Source organism: Urocitellus parryii, chromosome 6 (genome assembly GCF_045843805.1).
Source record: "Urocitellus parryii isolate mUroPar1 chromosome 6, mUroPar1.hap1, whole genome shotgun sequence".
NCBI classification, from domain to species: Eukaryota; Metazoa; Chordata; class Mammalia; order Rodentia; family Sciuridae; genus Urocitellus; species Urocitellus parryii.
The window spans coordinates 87,452,518-87,471,358 of NC_135536.1; the positions used below are offsets into that span (position 1 = coordinate 87,452,518).

The 18,841-nt window shown below is 37.5% G+C and overlaps 1 protein-coding gene and 1 pseudogene across 4 annotated transcripts in view; one reads left to right on the top strand and one right to left on the bottom strand.

The window, feature by feature from the left end:
* Positions 1-18,841, top strand: part of Eif2ak4 (eukaryotic translation initiation factor 2 alpha kinase 4) — a 103,215-nt gene that overhangs the window by 6,101 nt on the left and 78,273 nt on the right. For 3 of the 4 annotated variants that reach the window (XM_026390966.2, XM_026390987.2, XM_026390981.2), the window contains exons 2-6: positions 4,468-4,580; positions 8,994-9,096; positions 14,471-14,623; positions 16,879-16,959; positions 17,945-18,093. In XM_026390966.2, coding sequence (XP_026246751.1) covers positions 4,468-4,580; positions 8,994-9,096; positions 14,471-14,623; positions 16,879-16,959; positions 17,945-18,093 — 599 coding nt within the window. Of the gene's footprint in view, positions 1-4,467; positions 4,581-8,993; positions 9,097-14,470; positions 14,624-16,878; positions 16,960-17,944; positions 18,094-18,841 lie in introns of those variants that run through there. The other variant, XM_026390973.2, reaches the window with a different exon arrangement.
* Positions 823-1,251, bottom strand: LOC113184324 (small ribosomal subunit protein eS19 pseudogene; annotated as a pseudogene).

Here is an 18,841-nt window from a genome sequence, read left to right on the forward strand (position 1 = left end):
AGCACCGCACGCATGCCAGGCGAGTGCATTACCACTTGAGCCACATCCCCAGCCCAAAAGGGAAATTTTAAACCAGATTTGTTACCTTCAATCTGTGGAGATAACTCACCTCAAATGCTATCTAAGTGTTCCTCACAAATTCTTTTTATCCTGAGCCCAAGAACCTTGGTTTGCATTTGTAATTTCTGCTTATACATCTTGCTGATACTTACGGTTTTTGCTCCTTCCAATTATAAGGTACTACTTCGGTTTTCTTCCTTCAAAAACAGCTGATAGGCTTTTACTCCCAGGTAGCATCCTTACTTCGATCCTTCAAATTGGGCTTGCTAGCTCTCAAATATCTTACTTTACGAAGACCATCTGTATGGCATCTTCCCTTACTTTTCTAGCTTCTTGTTTCATTTGCCTGTTTTAAGCTGACAGTCAGTATGAATTTAGAGCACTGTTCTCACTTTTCTGAAATATTATTTTCATTGGTCAGTAGCAAAGTGATAAAGTGAAAGTAGATTAGTAAAAGATAAATTGACACTTCTTAGGACTCTACTGTATTCTTAGATTTTTGTGCTTCTTTATAGATTTGACATTAAAATACTGTGTTCTGTACTTTCTAAAGTGACAAACAGGAAAAGATAGGGAAAAATATTTTCTTAACAAAATTATGAATTGATGATCATAGTGTCTTTCTGAAATTTATGGCCAGTGAGATAAGAAAGTCTGTCAAGAGTTGACCTGCTAGAAAAAGCCAGTGGAAAAATTCTGTCTAGCCCTCCTCTCTGTTGTTTTTGCTTTTAACAAATCAGGCGATTTATTAACCTGTTTGTTCTAATACTTCTTGTTGGCAGCTGCCACCAGAATGGTGATTCTATCTGGATATCTCTGCCCTTACGGTATCAGTTTACAACCTCCAACTTGGTCCTTTTCCACCATTATCAGCCTCTCCTGGGCTTGGAGGACTCTGTGGACCAAGTCAAGAGCCTTAGCTGAAGTGGCTGGGCATGACCTCGTCTCTCTAAGGTCCCCCATAGATCTTGGTCATGGAGCCATCTGCAGCACCACCCTGGAGGTACAGGTACTATGCTGTGAAAGCTGCTTGTGTGCGGTTCTCTTCTTAGGAAGCAACCTCTTTGTTTTTGGCCAGCTTGACTTCATCTACCCTTTGGAGACTTTCAACTTCCAGGACTTGTTGAGAACAGCTGCCAGAGCTCTGAGAGACTCCTTCTGGTTTCCATCTTTCATAGTAACTCCAGGCATCCTGTGGCATCCTGCTCCCAGCCCGGAGAAAGGGGTCTCTGGGTTGCTTTTGGTTTTGTTTTCCCAAAGTGGACATATATGTAACCTCCCTCCTTCACTAGATTGTTGATATAAAATGAGTAACAGTAATTCAGGAAGACTCATTCATTGGATTTACTTCAGAATAAGTAAATCCTAAATCCTAAGATGATGGTGTAGGGAGGAACAACTTATGATATGGAAAGTATTGGCTCTAAGTTGGTAATTGTTAAACTGGATAGTGGATATAGGGGGTTCATTATACCATTATTTCTGCTTTCTGTTTGAAAAATTCCATAGTTAAAAAGTGGGTTTTTTTTTTAAGTGAGGCTATTTAAGGAGATTGGTGAAGGCATAGTTTCTCATGTCTTTTTAAGCACCCTTAGCAGCTAAAATGATTCCTATGTTGAATTCCTCCTAAAATATAAAGCAGTGAAAGCTGGGCTGCTGTGGTTGAAGAATAGGAGGCCTGGAGCCTGTTTGGTCTCATCACTCACCCTTTGAGGCTCCTCTTAGGAAACCCACCAGCCTCTACTCCTGCTATTTCCCTCCTGTTTCTCTGGAAATGGAGCCCCTCCTCCTGTTGAAGTCCAACTGTCTTGGCATGTCCAGGATCCATTGGCTTCCACCCTCTAAAGGGTTTTGCAGCTTTAGGTCCTAATTTGTATCTTTTCTGCTCTTCAAAAACATTGCCATCAGTGTCCTCACTGTAGTATTTCCTACCTTTCAAAACAGAACAAAAATTCCTCCGTTAATTTCATATTCCCTCCATACACAGCCAGTCTCTGGCACCATTCATAATGTCCCTTAATACCCAAACCTTGAAAGAGTTGTCTGCACTTGCAGTGTCCACTTCCTTACCTAGCACTTCTCAATACTGTTGGGTATGTGTTCCGTTCCCATGAGACCTGCTCTTGGCAAGGCAGTCCTCCTCCTTCACCAGTTGTAAATGCTTTCTGCCCTATACCACCTCCTCATGCATCTGGACAAGGCTCTTTCCATTTCCTTCCTTCACAGCCTGATCTTTTTATCAGCTTTTACCTCAAAATTAATTTTCTCTTTTTCTCACCTTTGCTACCAACTCAGGCTGCATATTATAATTGTGGGGTTTTTTTTGTTGTTGTTTTGTTTTGTTTGTGTGTGTGTGTGGTTTGCTTGGAATGAAAACCAGGGCCTCATGCATGCTAGGCAAGTGCTTTACCACTGAGCCATATTCCCAACTCTGTTGAAATGGTTATTTCCTTCTGCTTTTATCATCCCCATTCATTTTTTACTCAGCAGCCAAAGCCATCTTTTTAAATATATGGTAGACCATATCATTCCCCCCTTAAAATTCTGCCAAATAATTCGCTTGACTGATGAGACCCTGTGGAATCCAGCCATTTTCTATCTACCTGCTTTACCTGGCCTTCCCTTTCCTGATGTGTTCCAAACATACCAGCCTCCTTTTCATTTTTGGCTCATACCAATCTCATACTCACTTCTGAGTTTCTTTACATGTTCTTCCCTTGTCTGGAGTGCATGGTCTCTGAGGAGTCTCAGTTTAAATGCTACATCCTCAGGTGTTCCCAGGTGACTCCATCTAAGCATGTTCCCTCACACCCACATGTTCTCTGCATAGAGTACCACCTTGTCTCTTCAATAGCACTTTCTAAATAACACAGGCTGCATTGCTATAATTGTGTACTTACATGTTTATGAGTTTTGTTTCCCCCATCGGACAGGAAGTTCCCTGACAGTTGGAACCACAACTGTGTTCTTACCCCCGTGAACTCAGCCCAGTGCCTGACATAGAGTTTGGCACTGAGTAAGTGTGGGCAACTGATGCATGGAGAGGGAATGAGTCAAGGAAAGGCTTCATGGGCCTTGGAATGCTGACCCCTCTTCAGGACCATATTCACACTCAGGCTATACTGGAGGACCCACAGCTTTTGTCAAGGATTATTATAAAGCCATATAAACTTGATTTTACAGATTTTATACACATAGTTGATGAGAACATTGTTATATGGTTCAGGATACATATTAAGGTTCACGTTATAAATTTCTGTAGAAATTAGTATTGCTAAGTACTTTGTTGCACCTGAAAGAATTTTTTAATCTTTCTCCTTTCTGATATGATCACATTTCTGTCTTTGCCATTTCTTCCTGGATGTTCAAAGAAAAAGTCAAGGTTCAATCACATTAACTCAGGATTGGCATTAATAAAAGTGTCTTATGAGAGAGCCACAGGTTATAGGGTCAAAGCTGTTTGAATTTTAGCTCTGTCACTGTATCTGTGGCAAGAATCTTAAACTCTGCTATATCTGTACAATGGGGATAGCATCTACCTTGCAGTTGCTAAAGTGCCTGGACTATAGGTGCCCTTAGTAGATGTTTTTTCTTCGGCCTCCCCTTTTTTGTTATATAAGTAAAACATAAATTGCCTCATATCCTTTTTGGAAACTGTATGTCAGTGAATCAAAGAGTAGAGTTTTTGGTAATTGGGTGAAAAGCAGTTGATTGGAAAAGCACATGCAATTTTAGAAGAGCTATCAGAAGTCTTCAAGTCAGGATTTTTCCTTTGTTGATATCCCAGTATTCAAATCTCAATTCAAATACAGGTGGGGCATTCTTAATTTGAAAATCTAGATTTGAAAATGTTCCAAAGTTCACAAATTTGTTAAGTCTGTGCAAATATTCCAAAAAACAAAACAAAACTGAAATTTGAAGCACTTCTGGTCCCACACATTTTGGAAACTGATTACCCAATTTGTATCCCCTTCTCACAGAGGCCTTCCCTGATCCACCTGTTTAGATGCCTTCTCTTCCCTTACCACTATGTCCCATTACTCTGTCTTATTTTCTTTATAGCTCTCATCACTAATGAAATTATTTACATGTCCTCTAATTTGTATCAGTTAGTTGGGACTGTGTCTATCTAAATTTATTCCTGCATTTCTAGCCTCTAGGGCAATACTTTGCATATACTCAGCACTCAGTGACATTTGAATGAATGGAAACTAAGCAGAACATTTTTGTTAAATCCTTTAATAAATTTGAAAAGGAAAAATGCATTTTATCTGGCACATATTTTATTTTTTAAACCATGCTTTTGGAAAATACGACCCAACATCAAAGTAAAATATAATTATTATAATATTTGGGAAGTAGAACTTTTGAGCTAAAGTGATCATAATAATGTTTTTTCTCTTTTAGGTCAAAGAGCCCCCTGAAATCAATTTAGTTCTGTACCCTCAGGGCCTAACTGGTGAAGAAGTTTATGTGAAAGTGGATTTGAGAGTTAAATGCCCACCAACCTACCCAGATGTGTAAGTACCTTCATAAATAGCTTTGATGTGGTTTTAGTTTAAGGTCAACAGTATTTTCTCCCCCTGCCATTATGCATAAAATTTCATTTCCTATCACCTGTATTTTAAGAGAAGCATATCAGCTATAGACATTTTCATGAAATCTGTCTTGTTTTAAGTCTGTTTATAGTTGTAGGATACTTCCTACAAATACTAATACTTGCTCAGTGACTTGTTTGTTTCTTCTGACATGTTAACGTTAATTTATTTAATTCTTCATAAACTAGGAAGAGAACAAATCTTGAAGAAAAGGATAAAAGCTTAGCGACTACTTAAATCACTCATGTACTTAGTTTTAAAGTGTGATTGGCATTGGAAATTAGATCACCTTCTGTGACTGACCTCAATTTTTACAGCCCAAAGAATGTTTAGAGTTGTGGCACTTCTCAGTGTAACTGGTGAGCCATCAATGTGCAATGCTATCCCCTGCACAGCAGGACCTTTAGCATCCCTGGTCCCTACCCACTAGTGCCAGGAGCGTTTGCCAATCATTGAGACAACAATAAACCCTTCATATTTTCACACACACACACACACACAAGGCTATATCATCTCTGGTTGAGGATCACCGGTTAGAGCAAAATTATTAGCCATTAGGATTCAAGTGGTCTTATGTATCTATCTGGAAAGACAGATTGACCTGGATGATATTAAGTGGTTTGAATTTACCATACAGGGAACCAGTGAGGGTTTCTGAGAAGGCAAGTGGCAAATAAAAGATGGCAGTGCTTTCTCTGGTGGATAAAGAGGTTATTAAGAATATTAAGAGACAGACAGGTCAAAACTGAGCTCTTGCAAGTCAGTAACTTTCTTTTGCCCACAACATTATACTGAGTGTACACATAGTGGGCATATTAAAGATTAATTAATGAAGAACAGGAATTAAATTTATGAAAGAAAAGGAAGACATTGCCTCTCTAGTTGTTTGTTTTGTTTTGTTTTTGTTTGTTTTGTTTTGTTTCAGGAAGTTTGGTTGTTTCCTAACACCAAATACATGGTGTCTTTCTGACACCATCCAGGAGTCCAGCAATTCGGTTCTGTCATTAGCTATCCATAGTTAGCACAGACCCCATGGGTTAAGATATCAGTTTGATAAATGATGCCGGTTGCAAGTTGCAGTACTTCCTCTGACTTATAAATTTTGGCTATAAATTTGTAGGTTCCTACAGCCTCCTCCTCATGTTTGATAATTTACTAGAATGACTTACAGAACTCAGGAAAATATTTGTATTTACCAGCTTATTGTAAAAGATATGACTCTGAAATAGTCAAATGAGAAAGATGCATAGGTGAGGCATGAGGGAGGGGCATGGAGCTGCCGAAGGGCAGGCATCCTTCTGGCCTCTCCATGTATTCATCAACCCACCTGATCCTTGTTATTTCAGGGTTTTATGGAGGTTTTATACTATAAGCATGATCACTTATTTAAATCATTGGCCACTGGTGCTTGAACTCTATTTCCAGCCGTGTTCTCCTCACACTAGTTTGGAGTAGGGTTGAAATATCTCATCTTGTAGTCCAAATTTGGTTTTTCTGGTAATCCGCCCCTGTTCTGACACTATGCAGGCACCCAACAAGAGTCAACCTCATCCACATATACGCCAGTATAGTTGAAAAGGTTTTTTATGATCAGCTCAAGATGCTCTTCTTACCTCTGTCACCCAGGAGATTCCAAGGGTGATAGGGGCTCTTGTGCCAGGAACTGGGATCAAGGACTCTCTCTATATACTTTTTTTATACATTCATAGACTCAAGAATTCAAAATGTTTACTCTTGACAAATCAAAGAAAAACTTGGATACTTAAGTGCTAAAATATTAATTGTAGCATTATTTATGAAAGTAAAGAAATTGGAATAGTCTAAATTTTAAACAGTTAAAGCAGGCTTTCTCAGCCTTGGCACTGTTGGCATGTCAGCAGGATAATGTTTTTTTTTTTTTGGTACCAGGGATTGAACGCAGGGATGCTTAAACACTGAGCCATATCCCCAGCCCTTTTAAAAAATCGTATTTTGAGACGGGTCTCACTGAGTTGCTTAGGGCCTCGCTAAGTTGCTGAGGCTGGCTTGGAACTCACGATCCTCCTGTCAGCCTCTCAAGCCACATGCTACTGTGCCTGGCTTCAGCAGGATAATTAATTCTTTATTGTGAGAGTTATCCTAAACATTGTAGGATGTTTAATAACATCCCTGACTTCTAGATATAGGGAGTAGATATAGAGATACAGGAAGTACCTTCTTCCCAGGTTGTGACAACCAAAAAAGTCTCCAGATATTGACAGATGTTCACTTAGAGACAAAATTGCTCCTGGGTGAGAACCAAACTAGAGAACTAGTCAGATAACTCTTAATGTATCCACTTAATAAAATATTATGGGATTTTTTTAACAATAAGGAAGTATTTTTTAAAAATTAAGTGAAAGCCGGGCGTGGTGGTGCACACTTGTAATCCCAGTGGCTTGGGAGGATGAGGCAGGAGGATCACAAGTTCAAAGCCAGTCTCAGCAACTTAGTGAGGCCCTAAGCAACTCAGTGAGATTCTGTCTCTAAATAAAATACAAAATAGGGCTAGGATTGTGGCTCTGTGGTCGAGTGCCCCTGAGTCCAATCCCTGGTACCCCGCCAAAAAAAATTAAGTTTTGTATCAACTACATAAAATTATTAATTTTGGTTCATGCAGCAAGGACATAAAACATTAGAAAATTTTAGAGTTTAACTAGTATTAAAGATGACTTTTGGGCTGGGGATGTGGCTCAAGTGGTAGTGCGCTCGCCTGGCATGCCCGGGTTTGATCCTCAGCACCACATACAGACAAAGATGCTGTGTCCGCCAAATACTGAAAAATAAATATTAAAGTTCTCTCTCTCTTTCCCTCTTTCTCACTCTCTCTCACTCTTTCAAAAAAAAAAAAAGATGACTTTTATACCATTCTATTAATATTATTATACAATGATTGCTTAATTTTTAAAAAAATAATTATGTAAGGTTTGATTTGGGGGAATATTGTCATCCTTTAAAAATGATGTGGTACAAGAAAACTTTCTTTTATGCCAAATCATCCTTGAAGCCACTCTGAGAGAGAGAGAGAATCCTCGGTGGGATGGACTGTACATGGAACCAGGACTGTATGACACTTCTATTCTTTTTCTCGGACTACCATATTCCAGATTTCTGTCTGTCCAGGCAGATAATGATTATAGCAACCTATCATAGTAAATGAAAGATAAGTGTTGAGAGAATGCATAGAAAGGTGAATAGGCGGGGCTGGGGTTGTGGCTCAGTGGTAGAGCGCTCGTATAGCATGCATGAGGCACTGGGTTCAATCCTCAGCACCACATAAATATAAAGACATTGTGCCAATCTAAAAAACCTAAAAAGTAAATATTTTTTAAAAAAGGTGAATAGGCGAGGCTTTAGTAATCTAAAATGCCAGAATTACTCAGAAATGCTTAATAGGAAGTGATAAATCGTTTTATCTATAAAATTAAATAAATCCTATTTAATCCTAGAGTGTTGTTATTGGATGTTTATTTGTTGGGAATGCAAGGAAACCCAAGGACTGGTTTGTAATATCCTTAATTAGAAATGTTGACTTAGATGAGCTCTTGGGGATGAGGAGGAGTGTAAATTAGGTGTCCTTGGAATAGGCAGAGTTTCCAGAATGTACATGACTATATTTATTCATGAGCCAGTGAGTGTGTCCTTGTTTACAACCAGAATATGATTGGGACACAGCCTATTGTAGGAGTGCTAGATGGATCACCATGTCTCTGTTTCACCTAGCATTCTTGTTTTGCTTTATGCCAGAGCATACAAAAGAGTGTGTAGCACTTGAACTCTGGCCATTGAGCTGTCAGGGCTAGGTCAGTTGACACTGGATGCAAGCTAGGGTAGAGGATTACCATACAAGAGAGTGCATAGTTAAGTTAGTCAGAGTGAGAGCAGAAATGATTAGATTTTTTTCGACAGAAGAAACTTGGAATTGGGGATTAAGAGCAAATCAGAGGCAATCAATAGTAACTGATGTTGGGAAATTTTGATCAGATTAGAAAACTGATATCAGAGACTAAGGAGTTGAGAGATAAGTCTGGGTCTCCTTAGGAAGTAGAGTACCTAACAGCCCAGATTGAAGACTTTGGCCTGCCCACTTCTCCACCAGGTTCAGCTAGTCCTTACTAAGCACTGTGTCAACTGGAGTTGCTGAGATATGGTTGAAATCATTTTGAGATTAAGGAAAGTGTTGGTGGTTACACGGAGAGATTCAAATACAAGGTCTGTGTAGAACCCTCAGGTCCTCAATTGTGCTGGGAACTAAGTGAATGAGAATGTGAACAGGCTGTTCTTTCTGATGTAACTCCTTTTTCCCCCCCTCTCCAGAGTTCCTGAAATAGAGTTAAAGAATGCCAAAGGTTTGTCAAATGAAAGTGTTAATTTGTTAAAATCCCGCCTAGAAGAACTGGCCAGAAAACATTGTGGGGAGGTAAGTCTTGTTAAGCTAGAATTATAAGAGACAGTAACAGTCCCCATGTGCTCACCAGCATTTGCCTTGACTTTCAAACTTTGCCATTGCACCTCAAATCCAATATTGACTAGAATGTTTTGTGTCATCCTGGTATCCACACAGGGAGAGTTGTTTATTTGTAATTGTTTAATTTACAGTATTTATGAATTATAAGTTATAGAGTGAGTACAGATGGTACTATTGATGCTTAAGAGTTGTTCTGAAAACAGCTGATACAAACCTAGGTATACTTTTTTGCATACTTTGGATCTAGTGTTATGAGCTCATCTTGACTTTACAACTTTTCTGTTGTAAAATATAGAAAGGTGATTTCTGACCAAACTCTGCGACCTCTCCCTTTAGCATATCAGAAAAACTCATTGTTTTTCTTCTCAATAACTAGTGACATACTCTACTCCTTCAGTGTCTGTTCTGGACCTGAACATTTACAGTGAGCTCAGTACTAATTTTTTAATCCTTTGAACATCAGGGTCTAATATGAGTTTTCCTTGATGGCAGAACTCTAAGGGCAAGACTAGATGACTCCTGAGGGAGAAGAGTATTGCTGTGTTTTCCTCAGACCAGGCCAATTCCATTTTTTTCTGGTTTGTTTGTTTGGTACTGGGAATTGAACTAGGGTACTTTACAACTGAGCCACATCCCCAGCCCTTTTTTTTTTTTTTTTTTTTTTTTGAGACTGGGTCTCACTAAGTTGCTTAAGGCCTTGCTAAATTGTGCAGATTGGCCTTGAACTTGTGATCCTCCTGTCTCAACCTGAGTCACTGGGATTATAGGTGTTTGCCCGCATGCCCAGCTCTAGCCAATTCCCTTTAAATATAATTCATCTTTTCCTGACTTGTGTGTAAAATCACTGTTTTTGCAAGATGTTTTGTCAGCTCTCTATCACTATAACAAATACCTCAGATAAATCAATTTATAAAGAGAAAAGGTTTGTTTTGGCTCACAGTTTTGTAGGTTTTAGTCCATGATTGATTGACCCTGTTGCTTTAAGGCTGTGGCCAGGGAGCATGTCATGGTAGATATGCATAGCAAAGCAAAACACTGCTTACCTCATGGTAAGTCAAAGAGAGGAAGTCAAAGGGAGGAAGAAGAAGGGGCTTGGATCCCACTATCTCCTTCCAGGGCACATACATGACTGATAACCTGAAGACCTCCCTCTGATCCCCACCTCTTAAAGGTTCTGCCACTTCCCAATAAAGCCAAACAGGGTCCAGGTCTTTAACACATGGGTATGTGAGAGACAATCCAGATCCATACTGTACCATTTAATACAGCTCATGCTTAATTATCATATCTTGTAAAAACTGGTAAGAGTTAAACGAGGACTAGTCCTAGGGCTCCGAGTCTGACAGGCCTATGTTAAAGATAACTACAGTAACATTCACCCCCTAGAAAGTGACTAGACAGATTTTCACTTATATTCCATAATGTAGTGAGTCATAATGCAGTCTGTGAAGTACCTTTTGGATAATAATAAAATAAAAATTTATCCACTTAAGTTCTTAGTTTTCAAGAACTTCAGTGGTTGATGAGGTACAAAAAGTGATTACAGAACACCCTGGATCAAAAACTAGGCCTTGGGAATTATTCCCAAAGTTCTTTCAAGTATAAGGTGCTCTAATATCTAATGGAAAAATAATATGATGGAGTTATTTTGAAAGTTTAGCTACAGATAATCCTCAGATTTCTTGGTTTTCTGATTTGTTATTTTTTTTAAATGTGCCTAAAATTGCCTTTAAAATGCCCAAATTAATCTTTTAATGTTGAGATAATTATAGATATACTTCCAATTATAAGTAATACAGAAAGAGCCTATGTATTCTCTACCTGCTTTGCCCTAGTGGTAACATTTTGTGACACTCTAGTACAGTATCATAACCAGGATATTGACATTGATACAGTCTAAATGTAAAATTAGTCCATCTCCACAAGGATCTTTCATGTTCCCCCTTTGTACTTTCCTTTCATCCTTTCCTTCACTCCTGGCAACCACCTATCTGATTTTTATTTCTATACTTTTGACATTTTAAGAATGTTACATAGGGCTGAGATTGTGGGTCAATGGTAGAGTACTTGCCTAGCATGTATGAGGCACTGGGTTCAATTTTCAGCACTGCATATACATAAATAAAATAAAGGTCCATTGACAACTAAAAATTATAAATAATAAAAAAGAATGTTACATATAGTATGTAATCTTTTGAGATTGGCTTTTTTCTCCTGCATAATTCTCTGATGATCCATCCACATTGTTACATGTATCATTAGTTGTTACTTCTTACTGCTTAATAGTATTCTGTGTAAGGATGTAACACTTTCTTTAGCCATTCACCAGATGAAAAAAATCTATTTTTTTTCCAGTTTTGAGCTACTGCAAATGAAGTTACTATAAATATTCATATATAGGTGCTACTTAACATATGATGGGGTTAATCCTAATAAACTTATTGTTAAGTTAAAAATGTATTTACTGGGCCAGGGCTGTGAGCGCTCCAGTGGTGGAGCGCTCGCCTAGCATGTGTAAGGCACTGGATTCAATCCTCGGCACCACATAAAAATAAAGATATTGTGTTTGCCTAAAACTAAAAAATAAATATTAATAAAAATTCATTTACTATACCTAACCTACTGAACATCATAGTGTAGCAACACAGTATACTATACAGTATCTGTAGTTTTCCCTTCTCCCCCATCATATAGCTGGCTGGGAGCTGCATGTGACCATCACTGCCCAACATTATAAGAGAGTATCTTACCACATATAGCCCAGGAGAAAGAAGATCAAAATGCAGTGGAGTATTATTTAGCCTTGAAGAGAGAGAAAATTCTGACATTTGCTATAACACAAACGAAATAGCTGGTCACAAGACAAACACTGTATGATTTTACTTATATGATTCTTAGATTTATAGAGACAGAAAGTGGTTGTCAGGAATGGAGGGGAGGAAACATTCAAGAGTTGTTTAATGGGTACAGAGTTTCAGTTTGGAAAGATGAGGAAGTTTTAAAAATTGTTGTTGAAGATGGTAACAACATTGTAAATGCAGTTAACATTACTGAATGAATGTAGATTTAATGTTGAAGATGGTAAATATTATGTTGTGTATATTTTGCCACAATTTAAAAAAAATTAGTACTCATCTGAAACACCTCATATATTAAGATTTGAAAGGATGCCAAGCATGGGAATATATCCTGCAGATTGCTATTCTTGTTTGTCTAATGTTTGTTTCCACTAAACATGAAGTACTAGGAAATCTAAAATGCACATAATTCTAAAGAAATTGTTTTTATTTTCAAGTAAAATAGAGTATAATTAGGTATTAAAGTGTGGCTTAGAGATTCATTGTGGTATGGCACTTGCTGATAACTGGCTATTAAAATAATGAGTCATTTAATTATTTGAATGGGAGGAATAGGCACTCCAAAACATGTGTTTTAGCACTTCCACTTGCCTCTGAATCATTTTTAATCTGTATAGCAGCTTTTTGTTCATCAGTTCTATAAAAGTAAATTTAAATGTAACTTAGACTTTATTTTTTACAGTGAGCAAAGTTGAATTCAATATTTTTTACTAATTCATGCAACAAATATTTATTACCTATCTAACATGAGCCAGGCACCATGTCAATTCTGGTAAGACTACAGTGAGAAAACATTTGACCATGCTGTGAGGGCAGCAGACGGAAAGCAATGTAATGACAGTGTAGTAAATCAGGCTATACTAAGTGCTTTGAAGAAAAATTATGGTAAGGGGTCTGGAGCAGGATGGTGGAGTAGATAAGGTTTGCACAAGGAGCAGGCCTTCAGGAGAGGTCTCTGGGATCTGAGCAGAGGCCTTAAGCAAAAACCATGAATCATGTAGGATGGAGGGAGGGAGTTTGGAAAGTAGTTATTTTCTTCCTGTCCTATAAACTTTATCAGAGTTATTTGTACAGAAAATGCTAGTAAATTAAAAGAAAGACCCTCCACAGTGTGGCTCCTACTCCTTTCTGGTTTGAAAATGGTTTCTCTTTAACATAATAGAAACTACCTGTTTTTTTCCAGCTTTCCTTGGAAGAACTTTTCTTAGAAGAACTTATCTCTTAGACTTCAGATTGTTTTTTTCAACTTTATAGCAATATATATCCAGTATACACCACAACTTCTGGTATAACTTTAAAAATGTATTAACTTCACCCGTCAGGAACTATGGCTTGTTGGCATCTGCTCCATGAGAGAAAATACAGTACCAGACAAACCCACTTTATATTCTCATGTACAGTGACTTCTGCTATTATTGACCACCATGTTAGGTCCACTTAGAAGCTGTTTTTTTTTTTATTATTATTATATGTTTTAACATATATAGAACTAAGAAGTTTTAAATTCCTTTATCATAATTGAGAAAAAAAGAAATTTCAGTAATGTGTTTCTCATCTGCAGAAGTTTGAAACTCTTTGCTGTGGGTCTAGAGAAGCAAACAATGTGAGTGAGGTCTCAGAGCCCCAGATTCTATCCATTTACCAACCTAGGTATGATTATGGCTTAGCCTCAGGTGGGAGCAAGAGGCTCCCTAAGAATGCCCAGAGGGGAAGGGCCGTTTGTTCTTCCTGGCTCTATCTGTGAATGCTTCCCTAAGTGGAGATGAAGTACTTTTTTTAAGTATTGACCCTTTACAAGCAAGAAGATAGTGAAGGCTTATATTTGCCTCTGTACACCCAGTAGAATATTTTCAATATCTCATGGACAAATGAAAGTTCTGATGTTAGACATGTGTATTCTCCATGCAATTGTCATTATGTAAACAGGTTTACTAATTGGAAAGGTAGCTTTTGTTTTAATGTAGTTTTAAATATTTTATCAGATTTATTTGTACTGAAAAATATTTCATGGAACTTTTTATACAAAAAATGCCAGTAGGGGCTGGGCTTGTGGCTCAATAGTAGAGCGCTAGCCTAGCACATGCAAGGCACTAGGTTTAATTCTCAGCACCACATTAAATTAAATAAATAAAGAAAGAAAATAAAGGTATTGTGTCCAACTATAACTAAAAAAAAAAATTTAAAAAAAATAAAGTAAATGCCAATAAGTTTCAATAGGCCTACAAAAGAGAAAAGGAGCTTTTTTATTTATCCAGGGGTGATTGTCTTGATTGTAACTCAATGCAGTGAGCCCTTTTGAAGCTTGTCCTGCTGTGATTGCATCAGACACTTAATTCAGAATGTATGGTAGTGAACTGAATAGCCACATGTCTGATTGCCAGCTTGGTTTGCTGTTTGGTAGCCTCTCCTTTGGGGGACTTTTTTCTCATATTGGATCATTTGTGGATGCTTTTTGTTGACATGTTTAGGTGATGATATTTGAACTGGCTTACCACGTGCAGTCCTTTCTCAGTGAGCATAACAAGCCCCCTCCCAAGTCTTTCCATGAAGAAATGCTGGAAAGGAGGGCTCAGGAGGAGCAGCAGAGGCTGTTGGAGGCCAAGCGGAAAGAGGAGCAAGAGGTAAGACTCCCCTCTTGGGAGCACATGCCCTACCCTGGAGGCCACCAAGTTTTCTGGGTCATTAGTCTGTCTCTATCTAAAAATGGATCTATAAGTTTTGCTCACTGTTTGACTCAAAAAATGTGGAGGCCCTGAGAGTAACTGAGAAATATTGTGTGGGTCCCTGAGCTGCCTCACAGAAACCTTAGTTCAGATCTAAAAAAGAAAAGACAGAGAAAGGAGGCCGTTTAACCGGGTTTCTTCTTGTGGTCTTCTGAGCTTGCCAAGATGTACACAAACCCACTGAATTTTCCTTGTGAGAGATGGTCTCTCATGCCATGAGGAATCGCAAAGTGAAATGAAACTGTTTTTTATGTTCATTAGCTATTTTTTATTTTTCTTAAATCTATTTCCATGAGGTTATTAATGCATTGCTTACTTTAAAAATTTCTTCAAGTCTAAGATAATATATGCCTCTAAATTTCCTTTTTGATTTTAATTCAATTTTCCTTATGCACATTATAAAAAGAGCCTGTTTGGTTTTTTCCCCAGATATTTTCCTAACACGTTTATTGAATAATCATTCTTTATTAAGTGAGTCATAATATTTCCTTGATAGTTTAACTGTTTATCTCTACCAGGTTCTGTTGGTAAATTATCTATTTTGTTCAATCCATCTGTTTTTTTTTCCCTTGAGTCTTTACTCACCCTGAATTACATTAGCTATAGAAAGCTAGAATATCTGACAAGCCTGCCTTTCCCCATTCTTTCATATTCTATTATTTTTTTTCCCAAACATTCTAACCTATTTATTTATTTATTTAGCAGTACTAGAGATTGAACCTAGAGGTGCTCTGTCACTGAGCAATCCCTGGCCCTTTATATTTTGTGACAAGGTCTTGCTAAGTTGCTGGCCTTGAACTTGCAATCCTCCTGCCTTAGCCTCCCAAGTCCTTTGGGATTACAGGCATGTGCTACCAAATGGTAAATGGCATTTCACCCGTTTATCCTTACAGATGAACTGTAGAATTGCTTTTTCAAAGTCAAAACAACAATTAAACCCTCTGGGATTTTTTTTTTAATATTTATTTTTTAGTTGTAATTGGACACAATATTTTATGTGGTGCTGAGGATCGAACCCAGGGCCTCACATGTGTTAGGCAAGCGCTCTACCCATGAGCCACAATCCCAGCCCACCCTCTGGGATTTTGACTGAAATTATACTAAATTTATATATTTATTTAGGAAGAATTGACATCTTGACAATATTCAGACTTCCCATCTACATTTATTTTTATCTCTTGATGAAGTGTTCTTTTTTTATCCCTGTAGATAGTACTACTTCTTACAGTTGCTTCTGTTGATTCTTGTGTCTAGCTCTTTTTTTGTTTTTCTGCTTCATTCTGAGCTTATGTAATCACTGCCTCTTTGTGGGTTCCTCTATTTTTTTACTGATGATCTCCTATTAAATTGTGTAGCCTGGTCATCATTTAAAGTTTACAGTTCCATATTATTTGAGGATAGTGGATATTTAGCTAACAGTTTTGTTTTGGTATGCTGCTATAACTATCTATTAGTTCTTATTACTATTTTAGTTTATGGTGTCTTGGTACTTTTTTAATATATTTTTTTAGTTGTTGATGGACCTTTATTTTTATGTGGTGCTAAGAATCAAACCCAGTGCCTCACACATGCTAGGCAAATGCTCTACCACTGAGCTACACCCCCAGCCCTGTCTTGGTACTTTTGATACTTATACTCTGGAATTTTAGGGAATTAACAAAAAAGAATGGATATCAAAATATCACTTTTTATACCAAAAGACTTATGAAAAATGCAGGTACAGGTCTATGGCCAGTGGGTGTGGTGCCTGGTATTGAGGACAGCTCAGCCCACCTCTGGCAAGCCAGCCCCAGACCCTAGGGCAGAGACAGCCACAGTTTTTGTACCCTACAGATAGGCAGATATAAGAGGTGGGGAGATGGGAGAATTCAGCAGTGTTGCCATAGTGAAAGTTCTTCCACATGAAGAGGTAAAGAATGGAAAATAATACTCTCCTTACACAGTCTTAAAACCTCAGCTAGGAAGCTAATTGCTTAAGAACTCAGACAAAACTGATGGACATGCATTTTGTACTAAAGTTCTCTATATTCAGGTCTCTTAGAAGAAAAGGGCTTAAGTATATTGAAATTCAAGTCAGAATTCTATAGTTTTAGAATTGACATATAGTATGTATTTTAGAGTTTGATGTCTGATGGTGCTTTTATTTATTTCAGAAGCGTGAAATCCTTCATGAGATTCAGAGAAGGAAAGAAGAGATCAAAGAAGAGAAAAAAAGGAAGGAAATGGCTAAGCAGGTACTCTATCAGTTCTGCTACACTAAGATAATCTATATTTTGCTAAACATAAAAAATTTTTATTTCCATTGATGTTATTTTTTTCCTTTCATATTTCTATCAGTAGTAAAGCTTAGAAAAAAAATCCCCAAAGTTAAATGTATTGTATATTTTAGATTCTCCAAATAGGTGGCAGAATTTTAAGTTATGTCATCTGTAAGTGATTTAAGCTTTTAGGGTTACACTAATTTATAAAATGAGTCAAGGAAGAGGAGACTGAAGCTTTGTTAATTAACCCGGACTGGAATTCTTAATACCTAGAAAATATGTGTTCATACTGAAGAATGAATGGAAACAATATGCATGTATTAGAGATTTCATTCAGTGGTGGAAAAGAATGATGTGACAAAACAGGTTTAAAAGTCAGTGGTAAAAAAAGGATAAAGTGCTTTTTCTTTATTTTCCCTATTCCAGCTCAGTCCCAAAGAACAAGGTATACATGTTTACAGAAGTCCAGACAAAATTTTGCTCATTCTCTCAAACAGAATTAATAATGCCTTTCTGTTTCATGTAATTATTCCCACAAACAGGTGTACTGCCTATGTGAAAGTAGAAAGCTGAGCACAAGTTAAGATGTTTGTTTTCCACCAACTCTCTCATCCTGTGTCTGATCTGCCTTCCTGTCAGCCACTCTGCATTCTCTTTGAATCCCCTCTTCTTCTGTTCATCTCCTTTTGTCCCTCTGCCTAATTTTTTGTGTTTATTCTAAAATTGTAAACATTTTCATTTATAAAATTCTCTTGAAACTATAACCTGGGCTTCAGATCTTGACTCAGTACATATTTGGGCATTAAATTTTTAAAAGTTGAGTTCAGCTTTATTACACTTGTAAGCACTCAGCTTAAATAAAATTTGCATTCCATACTGAATTGCTAATGCCATACCATGCTTGTTTTCCACATGTGACTTACATCTAAAATAGGTTATGCTTTTTTTTTTTTTCTAGGAACGTTTGGAAATTGCTAGTTTGTCAAACCAAGACCATACCTCTAAGAAAGACCCCGGAGGACACAGAACAGCTGCCTTGCTACATGGAGGCTCTCCTGATTTTGTAGGAAATGGTAAACACCGGACAAACTCTTCAGGAAGATCTAGGTAAGTCCCTGGGATTCTAATCTGGGAGGATGAAAGCTGTAGGATCAAAACAACTTATGGTAAACTTTGATAAAATTTCCAGATAGGACTCTTAAGCCTATAAATCTTTTGTTGTTGTTGTTTTTTAAAAAAAAAGAAAAGAAAAGAAAAAGAAATTTTATTGCTTTGCTAGCAAAGGAGACATACCAGGGACTCCTGTCCCAGAGGCTATGATTCTGCCCTTCAGCAGGAACAGGGGCTTTTTAAAGATGTGATTCAAAGGCTGTATTCTACATGTTCTCTGTTGAAGTTATAATTCATTTGTTAATTTGGGAGATAGTCATTTCTGAGATCTTCTGGTACCATCCCCAGAATCTGGATTACTTAGTTTCTATAGTGGGTGTGTGTACAAGGACAGATAAATCTGCCTAAAATGGGGAAGAAAGGCAGTCCTGTTTCCCTTAAGATTAGAGAGAGGGAGAGATTAGGGAGGAGCAGGGAGAGAGGGAGAGAAAGCCTATATAAATATATTAGTTAACTGGACAAAACCAAATTTTCATTTAATACTTTCCAAGTGTATTGAATGAAACCAGTTTCATTGCTCAAACCCCCTTAGAACAGCCTGTAACACTTCACAATTCTGCCTTTGGTACTGTTCAATTTGACTTTTAATTGTCTATTATATAATAAATGATTTAAATCTTTCCTTTAATCTGTAATATCATCCTCTCAAATTGTATGCTTTCTGTATATGTTTCAGTGTGTAACT